This window comes from Perca flavescens, chromosome 4 (genome assembly GCF_004354835.1).
Source record: "Perca flavescens isolate YP-PL-M2 chromosome 4, PFLA_1.0, whole genome shotgun sequence".
In the NCBI taxonomy this organism is placed as follows: Eukaryota; Metazoa; Chordata; class Actinopteri; order Perciformes; family Percidae; genus Perca; species Perca flavescens.
The window spans coordinates 27,526,762-27,540,004 of NC_041334.1; the positions used below are offsets into that span (position 1 = coordinate 27,526,762).

A 13,243-nucleotide genomic window follows, 5' to 3' on the forward strand; every position below is an offset into this window, starting at 1 on the left:
GACAAGATGATCCATGTTACTGTGTGTGCCTGTGCATTTGAATATGAGTCAATCCTTTTTTTCAGCACATTTGCCTACATGATTTTGTGTCTTCCTCAGTGATTGGGCAGAACAATGTGAGAGGTTCAGAAGCATGCAAACACAGGCAAATATTGTAGGGGCAGTGAGGGGAAAAGGACTGAAGACCTTTGGTTATCGAATAGAAGATCAGCTGTTGGCACCTCATACAAGCTTGCAGCGTAGTCTTCAAACAAGAATACCAGGTATGTTCTGTTGGATAATATATAAATTATGAGATTTTATCAAATATCATCGCTGTAGGTTCATCGCTGCTCTAAATCTCTTCTGCATTTTATCAAGAGAAAAGAGACTAAAGAGCAAAACCTTTTAAAATAATGTCAACATTTGTGTTGTTGTTGTAGGTTCGTGCTGTAGGGAAATGTATTTAATTTGTGATTTCACAATGATCCCCTCTTCCAGAAAAAAGAAAACAAAGCAACAAAAGTGTACAAGTGCCACTGAAGCTGAGTGCATCTGAGCAACATGGAGTACACGTTTAGAGCAGTAACTAAAAACCCTGGGATTATAATCTGGAGAATTGAGGTAATTTGATTTTACAGTAGATGCTGCAATAGTGACTGTGGACTGAAGTTTTCCCAAATCAGTTTGGTTTCATGATGAAAGAAGAAAAAGTCTGCTACTCCAGGAGGAGGAGGAGGGGGGGGGATTGAGGAATACGGGTTATTATTAAACCTGAAATGTTTTTATTTCTTTGCAACAGAAAATGGAGCTGGTCCTAATCCCTGAGAATTCTTATGGAAACTTTTATGAGGGTGACTGCTACGTACTTCTTTATGTAAGTCTGAGAAGGTGACTAATTGGGGTTTTGGGTGCCTCGGCTGCTTGTTTGTTTAGTAAAACCTACAGTTGTATTTGTAGACTTTGTAATAATGAAGCAGTGACAAGATGCTTTTGTCTTTTAGTATATCAGATAGCGTCCTAGTTTATACACCACCCCGCACACACTCTTTCTCCACTCCCCACAGACTCAGAAGGTGAGCAGCTCTCTGCGTTATGATATCCACTACTGGATCGGCTCGGAGTCCACTCAGGATGAACAGGGTGCAGCTGCTGTTTACACCATACAGCTTGATGAGTTTTTGGGTTCCACTCCGGTCCAGCACCGCGAAGTTCAGGGCCACGAGTCTGATGCCTTTAGAGGCTACTTCAAACAAGGAGTAATGTGAGTGAAAATGTCTTCTACAGAAGGCCATCATTTTATAGGCAGTGAAATAAACCATGAAAATAATATTCATCTGCCTTGTTTAGCTATAAGAAAGGTGGAGTTGCATCAGGGATGAGGCACACTGAAACCAACACCTATGACATTAAGAGACTGCTTCATGTCAAAGGGAAGAAAAGAGTGATTGCAAAAGAGGTGGGCCATGCTTCACAGTGGTTGTTAATCTTAATGGCACAGAGGATGTCATGAAGAAAGAGTGATTGATGTTCAATTTGTTCCAGGTGGAGATGAGCTGGAAGAGCTTCAACCTTGGAGATGTGTTTTTGTTGGACATTGGCAAGACCATCGTTCAGTGGAATGGACCGAAGTGTAACAAACAGGAAAAGCTTAAAGTAAGATTTTTGTGTGGGTGTCTGTCTAAATTGTTGGTTGCAGAATTCATAAGGAAACACATAAAAATACATGAGCAGAAAACTAGGAAAAAAACATTTACTCCACAATTTTTCACTCTTAACTAGTTTTCTTTTTCAATAATACAGGATATTAAAAATAAAACCAGTTCATCCATTTGCAACTATATTTCCCAGTGTACAATAATAACATAACAATAACTATATCTTGTTCGCTATTTATATTTTCTGATATAAAGATGTTTTATGATCACGTGAATTGAAAAGTGACATATTTACCATGCTCTATCAGGTCGAATGTTCTATTTGCAGCATTTTATCTGGATGTACATGATATACGTTTGAGTTGCAGACTCTGAAACAAGTCTGCTTTCCATGTTGCCCGCTCCAGATCTAAATATCATCAATAAACCTTTATGGAAAGCTGCGGGAGCGTGCAGACGGAGCTCATGTCCTACTTCCCGCAAAATTGGCCGGAGGCTCTGAATGATTCATTAACCTACCACACACAGTTCAAAACAATGTAACAGTAATGCAGTGATAACCGAAACTTTCAGGTCCTTGATATTCACATTCTAGGTGTTTACATCACTTTTCCTACCCCGCATTTAAGTTAGTTCAGATTTAGCCATTAGTAAGGATACATGTCCTATCATAATAATGGGATTTCTAAGAAACCAACATTGAAAGTCCACAATGAATAGTAGATACAATTAGTATTTGGTCAACTTAGATATAATTTATACATTCACGCTTATTAAAAAATGACCTATTAAATAAATGGGTTATGGGTATTGCACTAAACTTTAAAGGGACAGTTAACCCCAAAATCCTTACCTGCAGTGTTATTTATCAATCTAGATTGTTTTAGTGTGAGTTGTCCAGTGTTGGAGATATCGGCCGTAGAGATGTCTGCCTTCTCTTCAATATAACGGAACTAGGTAGCACTCGGCTTGTGGTGCTCAAAGCACACACAAAAAACAAAAAATACATTTGAAAAACTCAACAGCAATGTCTCTTTTTCAGAAATCATGACCCGGTAACTCAAGATAATCCAGAGAGAGGCACATGGTCCGACATTGCTAGCTTGTGGAGATTGGTTTATAGCTATACTGCTAGCGATACTGCTAGCTTACCTGAGCTAACGTTACAGCTGAGATAAGCAGTGAGCCATTAATGTTTACATCTCACTCACGCTGTCAAGAGCATGAGCCTCTTGTCCATGAGTAGCCTACACTTCCTGCTGCGCGGTGATACAGTTGATGGGTGTAGTTTGGTAGAAAGAAAATAGTTATGATTTCTGGAGAAAAAAAAATGTGTTGAGTTTTTCAAAAGTATTTTTTTGGCGCTTTGAGCACCACAAGCCGAGTGCCATCTAGTTCCACCATATTGGTGAGATGGCAGACATCTTGATAAATAGCACTATAGGTAAAAGAAAAATAAATAGATTTTGGGGTGAAATGTCCCTAGATGCTGCTAATAAATCTTACTGAATGAATAAAGACTGCACATATATGTTTGTTTAAAGTGTATTAGGGTACACTGATCAGCAATGAGATTGTCAGTACATTTATGACATCTCACTTTTAAAATAGACTTTAAATTTAGTTTTACATTTGTTTAATATCTGGTAGTGAATTCAGTGTGCACACTCCCAGTTTAAAATCTGAGATTTCTGGAGTGTGTAGTCTGTCTGTGTCTTGTGCTTCTGCTTCTCAGGGCATGGAGTTGGCCAAAGACATCCGAGACCGAGAGAGAGGAGGTCGGGCAGAGGTCCGAGTGATCGAGGGTGACGCAGAGAGCAACTCTCCTCAGAACATGGAGATCCTGAATGGTGTTCTTGGAGAAAGAAGCTCGGCGCTGACGGACGGACCTCCGGATGAAACTGCTGACCAGGAACAGAAGGCACAACTCACACTTTACCAGTGAGCTGCTCACTAGTCCATGGCATGTCCAGTTAAAGTGTTGTTTGCTTCTTCTAATTTGCCTTTTTTTTTCAGTGTGACGGATGCTGATGGTCAGATGAAGGTCACAGAAGTCGCTACCAGACCACTAGTTCAGGATCTCCTCAACCACGAAGTGAGTTGGTGCAATATTGACCACTAAAGGATGCATATGCCACATCCAGATGGGTGCTAATGCCACTTTAAAACTTGGTACGGTTGTCCATCTAGTGTGACATTTCACCATTCCTGTACTGCTAAAGGCTTTAAACTCTTGATACTGCTGTTGGGACTCATACAACTTGAACAAATAGTTTATTTACTGATGGTAAGAAATTATTTAGTCATATATATATATAATGTTATTATCTGTTTAGGACTGCTACATCCTGGATCAGGGAGGGGCGAAGATCTTTGTATGGAAGGGGAAGAAAGCAAACAAAGCTGAGAAACAGGCTGCTATGGCCAGAGCTTTGGTGAGTGACTCTACATCAGACCTTACATGTTTGATTGCTTGCGCGTGCCATATTTACTCTCAGGTGCGGGTGTATTAGGTACACCCAGCTAAAACGCAGTGTAATACAACAGTCCTGCAATAAATGTATGAGTGTATTTGCTATGTTTTTGTCTGATTGGCTGTTACAGGAGTTCATCAAAGCGAAAAACTACCCGATCACTATAAATGTGGAGACGGTGAATGATGGTGCAGAGTCAGCTCTATTCAAGCAGCTGTTCCAGAGGTGGACTGTTAAGAACCAGACTCAAGGTCTGGGCAAAGTGCATACAAGAGGGAAAGTGGGTAGGTGTTTTCTTAAATTTACAAAAACACAACAAGCACAGACTAATAGGACATATGTTGGTTCTGACTTAAAATAAAATAAAAATAAAAACTCAATTGGTTTTGTTTAGTGACCATATTTTGCTTTAGCTCATATCACACAGGAAAAGTTTGATGCCTCTCGGATGCACGTGATGCCAGAGGTTGCTGCCCAGGAGCGAATGGTGGACAATGGCTCAGGTCAAGTGGAGGTATCTGTGACTATTTCATCTAAATGTGCTTTGAGGAGGATCAGTCTATCATCTAACAGGTCCAAAAGCTGAATACATGCAGCTTCAGCAGTAGCCTATATTAAAATCAATGCTAACACAGTGTGCTAATATACTAATATCAGCTTGCTAGCATGTTAAAGTTAAGAATGTTACACTACTATGTTAAATGTGATTATGCATGTTAGCATGTTAATATACTGTATGTCAAACATCCAGTAGTATAATGTTGTCAACATGCTAACTGTTATGATGATATGTTAACATTCATTAATGCTAGCATGTATGTATGTTACCATTGGCATTTAGTTTAAAGTGCAGTTAAGCATAGAAACAGAGATGACAAACAGTCAGCAGTCCCGGGACCAAGACCCTCTGGGGCCCCCAAAGGCCCCGGGTTGTCTGTGTGGCAATTGCTTTGTAGTATTTTGATTAATTAAAACTTCGTTTGGCAATATGTACCACTCAAGATGCCTTTTTCACAGCAGACATTTTGACTTGTCATAACAGGAAAAGCAGCAGATTTTGCTAATAATATTAACGATGGCTCTGTTCTGTTCAATTAAGCCATGACAGTAGAATGAAGGACTGAGCTACGGCCGCAAAGAAGAAATAAGTAAATAAAAAAATTGGAAATATTAAGAGAAATAAATAAAAGAACAAATAAATGTGGAAATATAAAGAGAAATCAATAAAATAATAAATATATGTGTAAATATACAGTAGCAGTTTCATTTATTTTTACATGTATTTGTCCATTTAGTTCTGTATGTATTTTTTTTTTAAATATTTACTTATTTATTAATTTTTTTTAAAAATGTTTTAATTTAATTATTAATTATTTATTTGCATATAAATTACTTTATATTTTGTTTCTGTGGGCATATATTTTATTTGTATTATTTGTAATGTATATTTATTTTATCTGAAATATATCTTTTTATATAATGCAATTTATGTATTTGCTTGGCCCTCCAAGGAATAGCAAAAGCAATAGGGAAAAGAATGAGGAATTCAGTACCTTTGTGATGTGTCCAGGTGTGGAGAATTGAGAATCTGGAGCTTGTCCCCGTGGACCCTCAATGGTATGGATACTTCTATGGGGGAGACTGCTACCTGATTCTCTACACTTACTTGGTTAACAACAAGAAGTGTTACCTGCTCTATATATGGCAGGTGAGGATTTGCCCATTGTCTTACATTATAATAGTAATTCACAATCATAATTCAATTCAATTCAATTCAATTTTATATATAGTATCAAATCCTAACAATAGTTATCTTAAGACACTTAACAGATAGAATAGGTCTAGACCACACTATAATTTACAAAGACCCAACAATTCCAACAATCCCCACAAGAGCGAGCATGTGGTGCATAGTATACACTGAAATATTACGTTTCTTACAAAGTTGCTTACAAGAAAGTCTATACTTCACTGTCCCTGCTTTGGAATTTTCTGATTATCACTGTATTATATGATGGATAACCACTTATTATTTCAGGGGCGTCATGCGTCACAGGATGAATTGGCAGCCTCAGCATTTCAGGCTGTGAACCTGGATCAGAAGTATGGTGATGAGCCAGTCCAAGTGAGAACAACAATGGGCAAAGAACCAAGACACTTTATGGCAATGTTCAAGGGTAAAATGGTCATCTTTGAGGTACGACTTTTTTTAATTATTAATTTGGAAAAAATTGTGTGTGTATACAGTTTGTATAACAGTACAGAATATTTCTCTTTTTTCTGTTAGGGGGGCACATCTAGAAAAATGTCTTCTGACCCAGACCCACCAATAAGGTTGTTCCAGATCCATGGTACTGACCCATCCAACACAAAAGCCATTGAGGTTCCTGCCCTGGCTACCTCTTTGAACTCCAATGATGTGTTTTTACTAAAGAGCCAATCAGAAATGTATCTTTGGTGTGGAAAGGTAAGAAAGGTGGTGTTAAAATCAGATCAAGAAACTGATAATTCACTGAACAAGGTTGACAATTCCAAACAACACAATATGATACTTTTTGTAGCATTTTTTGTGGTTTCTTGTATTTTATGTACTTTTGTATGCATTTGTGTGTCTGCGGTTACATAAAGGTAAAATATATGTAAACATATAGGGCTAAAATGTATAGAAAACCACATCCAGAAACGTTTATACATTTATATTTACATGTTTTGGATTAAGCCCCTTACTGTAGTTCCAATGAAGTGAAATCTTAATGCTACATAGTACAATGGTACTTTAGTCGACAGTGTGCTTCCAACATTGTGGCAACAGTTTGGAGAAGGCCCTTGAGCACAAAGCCAGGTCAGGAAATGGAACGTGAGCCAGACATCAGCGCTCGACCTCACTAACGCTCTTGTGGCTGAATGGGAGTAAATATTGGAAAGTCCTCCCCGGAATAACAGAGACTGTTATAGCCGCATGTTATTACTAGTGCTGTCAGTTAAAGGTGTTATTAACGGCATTAACGCAAACCCATTTTAACGGCGTACATTTTTTTATCGCAAGATTAATGTTCTTTTTGGCCCAGCAAACTTTGTAGTTTTTTTCACATGCTGTTACAACTAGTAACGTTAGAAAACTACAACACCACACCGGATCTAGCTAGACTGGAAACAAAACAACAGGCATGCTGCACACACTTGTTTGGGCTTGCGACCCGGCCAAAGAGTAGTAGGCTAACGTTACGTTTTAAGTGGATGGCAAGCGCGAGACACTGAAATGGATGCCAATAAGATTCTGAATGAAAAGTTTACTTTTAAAAAGACAAAGACAAAAGCACAAAGCAAGCCAATCCACTTTTCCATGTTGATAAGAGCATTAAAATGAGAAAAAATAATGGGACAAAAAGAAATCAAGGGACATTTAGAATAGATAAAAACTTGATTAATTGCGAGTTAACTATGACATTAATGCGATTAATCGCGATTAAATATTTTAATCGTTTGACAGCACTAGTTATTACCAATGGTTTTAAATGAGATGTTCTACAATCACATATGGATTGTAATGTTTGGGTGTCCACATACCTTTGGCCATTTAGTGTACTATACCAAAGTAACTGACTTTTTGTTACCAGGGATCAAGTGGAGACGAGAGAGCCATGGCAAAGGAGGTGAGCTCTGTGATTGGCCAGAAGTCACAGAAAGGTTCTGAGGAGATTGTGGCAGAGGGTCTGGAGCCCATTGAATTCTGGGAGTTGCTTGGAGGGAAAGCTCCCTATGCTAGTGACAAGAGGTGATGATGACACATACATACTATTATCTGCAAAAAAGCTTCATGAGAGTTGAAGCAAAGGTAACACACTTGTTTTTCACTATTTTGCATGTTGCATGCTGTTGATTACAGATTACAGCAGACAGTTTCAGATCACCAGCCGCGCCTGTTTGAATGCTCCAATAAGACGGGCCGTTTCATTGTGACCGAGGTGACTCAGTTCACGCAGGATGACCTCAACGAGGATGATGTCATGCTGCTGGACACATGGGACCAGGTATGAGGTGACACTGTTTGTAATGAAGAAAATGGACCTTTTTAATGAAAACTATAAATTTCAAAGCTGAATGCAATCACGTCTAGCCTGGCTCCGCCCTCCTACGTACTTCCGCTCAATTTTCATTTTCCTTCAGTACGCCGTCTGGGTTCGTGGTATATTCTTGGGTTTTCTCCGGCCAAATATTTGGCAGTCCAATCAGCGAACAGAGGGAGTGGCTGAGGATGATGATGTTAGGACGTGCACAAGAACGATGCAAGCGAAGCCATTCGGTCTGTTGTGGCAACGCTGCCGAATATCCAGAAGTTAAAGCCCGAGCAAGAACAATATTTGCTGAGTTGTGTTGGTGGCCATGATGTTGTGGCCCTCCTCCCCACGGGGTTCTGGGAAAAAGTTAGATTTTCCAGCTCGCCCCGTTAGTGGTGAAGGAGTTGGTTAAGGCTAACGCTAGTGATGCTAATGCTAAATATAAGCCGATAGTTGTCGGTCTCCCCTCTTGTTGCACATGCGCATGACATATGTCATGACAAAACGTTAGCGATTGGTTATGGCAGATGCAGAGTGGCTCTGGGCAGATCCAATAGTGTCAAACTTCAACAGAGTACCCACCTTCAAGGAAGTTAACACTTGTCAATGGAGAGTGGCCAGACTCTCTGTACAAAATGAAATGTACGAGAGTCTGGTAGGACCAGGCTAAATCACGTCCCCAACATACCTGAATTTTTGTGGTGCCTTTTTTTACTTTTTTTTATTTTTATCATTGGTCTCAGGTGTTTCTCTGGATTGGTAAAGACGCCAATGAGGTAGAGCGCAAAGAAGCAGTGGCCACCAGCCAAGAGTACCTGCGCACCCACCCGGGCGCCAGAGACCCAGACACACCCATCGTCTTGATCAAGCAGGGATTTGAGCCGCCCACCTTCACTGGGTGGTTTACAGCCTGGGACCCCTCCAAATGGAGTGTGAGTGTTTGGGAACTGAAATAGCGTATCGACATGTACACTGATGAGTACAAAAAAAAACATACACTGACAAACATTTATTTCTTTTAGGGAGGAAAGAGCTACGAGGAGTTGAAGAAGGAGTTGGGAGATGAAGCAATACCTCTTAATGTTCCAATTGTATGTAAAGCCGTATTAATTTCTTCTAGCTTTTTAGCAACATAAATAGTTATTTGCATAATACAATGGTTACCAAAATGTTACCCATTATTTCTCATGCATGTTACAGTTAGGATAACGTTTCTGTGTTAAAGAACTTATTATTAGATTTCACACAGATATACAGAGGGACATTCAGGAAGGGTTACTGTAGGGCTGTGGGTTTTCTCTCCCCTCGAGCGTGACCAGGTTAGCAATTCTTACTAAGGGGTCTTTTGTCTTCTTGTTTTTATTTACCCAAATTTTGTCTTGCTATTGTCTGGCCCCACTGTTTAGCTCTCTGTTGTTATATGGACCTCAAGATATCCTGCTTTTACCTTGCTTTGTCTGTCAAAGCACTTTGTAAACTCTGTTATTAAAGGTGCTATATAAATAAAGCTATTATTATTATTATTAGTAGTAGTAGTAATAGTAGTAGTAGTAGTAGTAGTAGTAGTAGTAGTAGTAGTAATTACCTGGAAGAACTGAAGAAGAGTTTTTAACATATCAATTTTTGGCTAGTCAACCTTGAATAAGCGTTATGACAAAACGTCGGAGACAGGGGTCAAAAACTTGATCTTACAAAGTACTCTATCTATCCGATTCAATGCCACAACAGGAAGGGATATATTAATGATGATACAAAGATTAATCATCTTAACCTGAACCTTAATGTGACTTTCTAGGAGCAGAACTGTGTCGAAAGTCAGAAAAGCTTTCAGTCTTTTCCACCTGACAAATTGGTCAACAAACTCGCCAGCGAGCTGCCTGAAGGTGTTGACCCAACCCAGAAAGAGGTAGATTAAATTACCCCGAGTGGAAATAATCAATTTGGCGACACTTTTTTTATATTCTAGGGGAAAAAAAGGAATTTTCTTTTCTTAGGGTTTAAAGCTCAATTTAAACCCAAGAAAATATCAGCTTATTCTTCCTTTATTATATCTCCATATATGTCAAATTGTAAGTTGTCTGTAGACACATTTTACATTTTTACCTGCTGTCTCTTTGTTTGTATAATTAGTACGAAATAAAATATTGTTTTCTAAGAAACTTCCTAGGAAATAATTAGAAATATTGACCCATAAAACAAGTTAGTGTCATTATGTTCCATGTTTGATTGATATTATTATTCAAGAGCTACTCATTAATTAGCAGTTAGTCCCTGATTTGTTCCCTGTTCAATCATTATTGAACCACTCAACATTTTGTGCACTTTACTGTGAGGTGTAACCATGATGCTTTGCTGCCAAATAGTATCAGTGATGCATTAGTCATTTGTTTTCACTAACTAACATTTGGGAACTGCTTTTCAGAAACACCTATCTGACTCTGACTTCAACAAAATATTTGGGATCACTAAAGACAACTTTGCCAGCATGCCGCAGTGGAAACAACTAAAAATGAAGAAAGAAAAGGGGATGTTTTAATCAGATTATTGTCTATATATTTGAAAAAAGCTATTACTGTTAAAGACTTTGTGTCAGCTCCCCCTCCCCTACAATTACTGACTTTCCACTTTAGCTCAATCTGTTTTTGGAGTAAATTCTAATAATGTGTCTTTTAATCCCGATGTTATTGTTATTCATACATTTGTTCCAAATCACTATGATACAGGCCTTGAATACTTGATTCTTGTTTTAACCTGTTCTGATGTTATTTAATTCATTGTTTGTGATATTATTTGAACTCTCAGGAAACAATATAAACTTTAATGCTTACTATGCTGTGTATGTCTTTGTGGCATGGCTAACCTCTACTGAAATAACACATCAAGAACATGTGTATAATTTATCAAACGTATTACAGTAACAAACACTTATGTAACTTTTATTAACTCTGAGCTCACTCCGGAACACCAAACCAAGTGTAAGGAAGCTCTGATTTCCCCTTTAAGTAGAAGTCTACTTTGCCATCTGTTGGACAAATAATGTTACAACACGTCAGACCAAAAGAAAATGAAATACTTCAGACAAAAAAATTAAACACTTTAAACCAGTTTAAAAGTTAATTTACATATCTGTATCTGAGCACAGAGTTCAGTGCTATTTCTGGTGGATTTCTGTTATGATGTAATGGTATTTTAAATTTCATAGGAATAATAATCAATTTCAAATATGGTGCATCATAGTTCTGTGGGTGGAGATACTCAGATGGGTGGGGGGGGGTATTCTAATGAGCCTGTATGTGACATAGAAAAGGGGAGCCTAATCTGAAAGGCTTGTTGAATCCCATTTTTTCTGATGTAGGTAGCCTACAAAAAAACTGGCTGTCTTGTCTTATTTCAGTTTGTGGCACTCCAGATATCCAAATGTATGTGCACAAAAACTGAAAAAGAGAGTTTTTCATAATATGTCCCCTTTAAGTTTACATAAAGCACGCTATGGCATTTATCCGTAGGAAGTTAGACCCTGACATCTGCCAAAGTTTTTACACCATTGGTTTCATTGGATGGTTACAGAGTACAGAGTGTTTAGTTTTAAAGCTGCTGGTGATGGTGATTTCTTTATCATCCATCCATCCGCTTATCCAGGGTCGGGTCACGGGGGCAGCAGTTCCAGCAGGGGCACCCAACCTTCAAATGTGTCATGAATATGTTAAATATTCGTAGGTCAAAATAAATGACTTATCAGAATTAGCATTATTCACTCTTTTTATTTTGATATGTCTGGAAGTCTGGTTACAAGTATAAATGTATGTAATTTACTATTACATCTGACCATTTAATACAAAGCCCAGGACAAGAAAAAAATATATAGACCCATAAAACATCAAATGACAGTAAGAACATATTGTTTGCATTATTGAGGAAAATTAAACACAAAGCAATTTGATTACTTAATAAATTGTCAAAATCACTGCTGTGTACTTAAAATGCTTACAGCACCAGTGAAGTTTAAAATGACAAGGAACATTTGAAGTCAGAGTAACATTACTTTACTGGTTCATTACAACAAACCAAATCCTTTGACCTGAAAGGAAATCAATAGGAACCGAAAATGAACTGAAAACAGCATAAACAACAAATGACTGAATGCGGATGTAGAAACGCCTGACTAGTGTTGGTTGCAAATTACATTTGCTCAAGAACTGACCACTGTGGCACCACACAGCACTGCAGTAACAGAAACCTTCTTTTAGCTCATTTTGTGGAGAAAAAAAGAAAATAAGGACTCCGTGTGATAAAAAAGTAATACAAAAGACAAATGAGTCAATACAAACATTAACACACTGCCTTAAACGCATAAAATAAGCAGCTAAATGTAGCACTGCAAACATTCTACCTTATTTTGAAATTTCCACAAATGTGTTAGATATCAAATTGTGATTTTCATTTAGTGTCATATATGTACCATTAAAAACTGAAGTTATTTAGTAACTTTGCTAAAGATCCACCTTTAAGACCAGGAAATGACAGAACGATACATTATTTGCAAACAAAATTAAAATCCCTTCAAAACACCAATCATCGCAGTAAATACCTTAGATCAAAGTATTATGTCATATAGGTGTACTGCGTGCAAAAGTACTAATAAATGACACTGATCAATTCATGTGCAGTTTGGAAATCAATGTACATTCTTAGGTGCTCATGCAAACTATCATAAATGAGGTGAAAGGGTCTGTTCTAGCATCAAGCATGAAAGAAATGTAACATTGTAAAAAAACGTTAAAAAAAAATTGCGATTAAATACAAAATGTTTACAGCAATCAGAGACATCCAAAGAGACTCATTTCAGCAAGTTTCTGCAAATGTGCAAACCTACAGCATTACCATGCAGGCAGAGAACACAGCTTGTGGCAGGACAGCGGATTACTTCTCGCTGACGTGTTTGGTCGTTGAGGGAATGTGGTTTCTGATAGAATCGGGACAAATTTATGCCACAATACAAGAACTTTAGAAAGTGCAAATGCAGCCAAAATCAATTCCCCTAAATTTAACATAAAAACAGGAAAAAGGGACGTAT

The 13,243-nt window shown here is 38.1% G+C and overlaps 2 protein-coding genes across 3 annotated transcripts in view; one reads left to right on the forward strand and one right to left on the reverse strand.

Annotated features, from left to right (window-relative positions):
- The first annotated feature begins 543 nt into the window (after positions 1-543).
- avil (advillin) lies at positions 544-10,705 on the forward strand. The gene is made up of 19 exons (XM_028575122.1): positions 544-603; positions 782-856; positions 1,047-1,243; positions 1,330-1,438; positions 1,525-1,635; positions 3,373-3,578; positions 3,654-3,732; positions 3,974-4,072; positions 4,242-4,395; positions 4,525-4,625; positions 5,682-5,819; positions 6,150-6,308; positions 6,399-6,578; positions 7,729-7,886; positions 7,998-8,142; positions 8,913-9,101; positions 9,192-9,272; positions 9,965-10,075; positions 10,592-10,705. Exons 1-19 carry the CDS (start codon positions 544-546, stop codon positions 10,703-10,705), a joined length of 2,466 nt encoding a protein of 821 aa, XP_028430923.1.
- Positions 10,706-11,910: 1,205 nt separating this feature from the next.
- The window catches only part of si:ch1073-456m8.1 (leucine-rich repeat flightless-interacting protein 1), an 11,296-nt gene continuing 9,963 nt past the window's right edge, over positions 11,911-13,243 (reverse strand). For both annotated transcript variants that reach the window (XM_028575172.1, XM_028575171.1), the window contains exon 6: positions 11,911-13,243. This exon is cut by the window's right edge and continues 1,432 nt beyond it. The gene's annotated coding sequence lies outside the window, so the exon portion shown is untranslated.

Coding starts and splice junctions, on each gene's coding strand:
- avil (XM_028575122.1), top strand. CDS start 544: ATGGAGTACACGTTTAGAGCAGTAACTAAAAACCCTGGGATTATAATC. Junction 1,244..1,329: donor TACTTCAAACAAGGAGTAAT/GTGAGTGAAAAT, acceptor TGCCTTGTTTAG/CTATAAGAAAGGTGGAGTTG. Junction 3,733..3,973: donor AGGATCTCCTCAACCACGAA/GTGAGTTGGTGC, acceptor TTATCTGTTTAG/GACTGCTACATCCTGGATCA.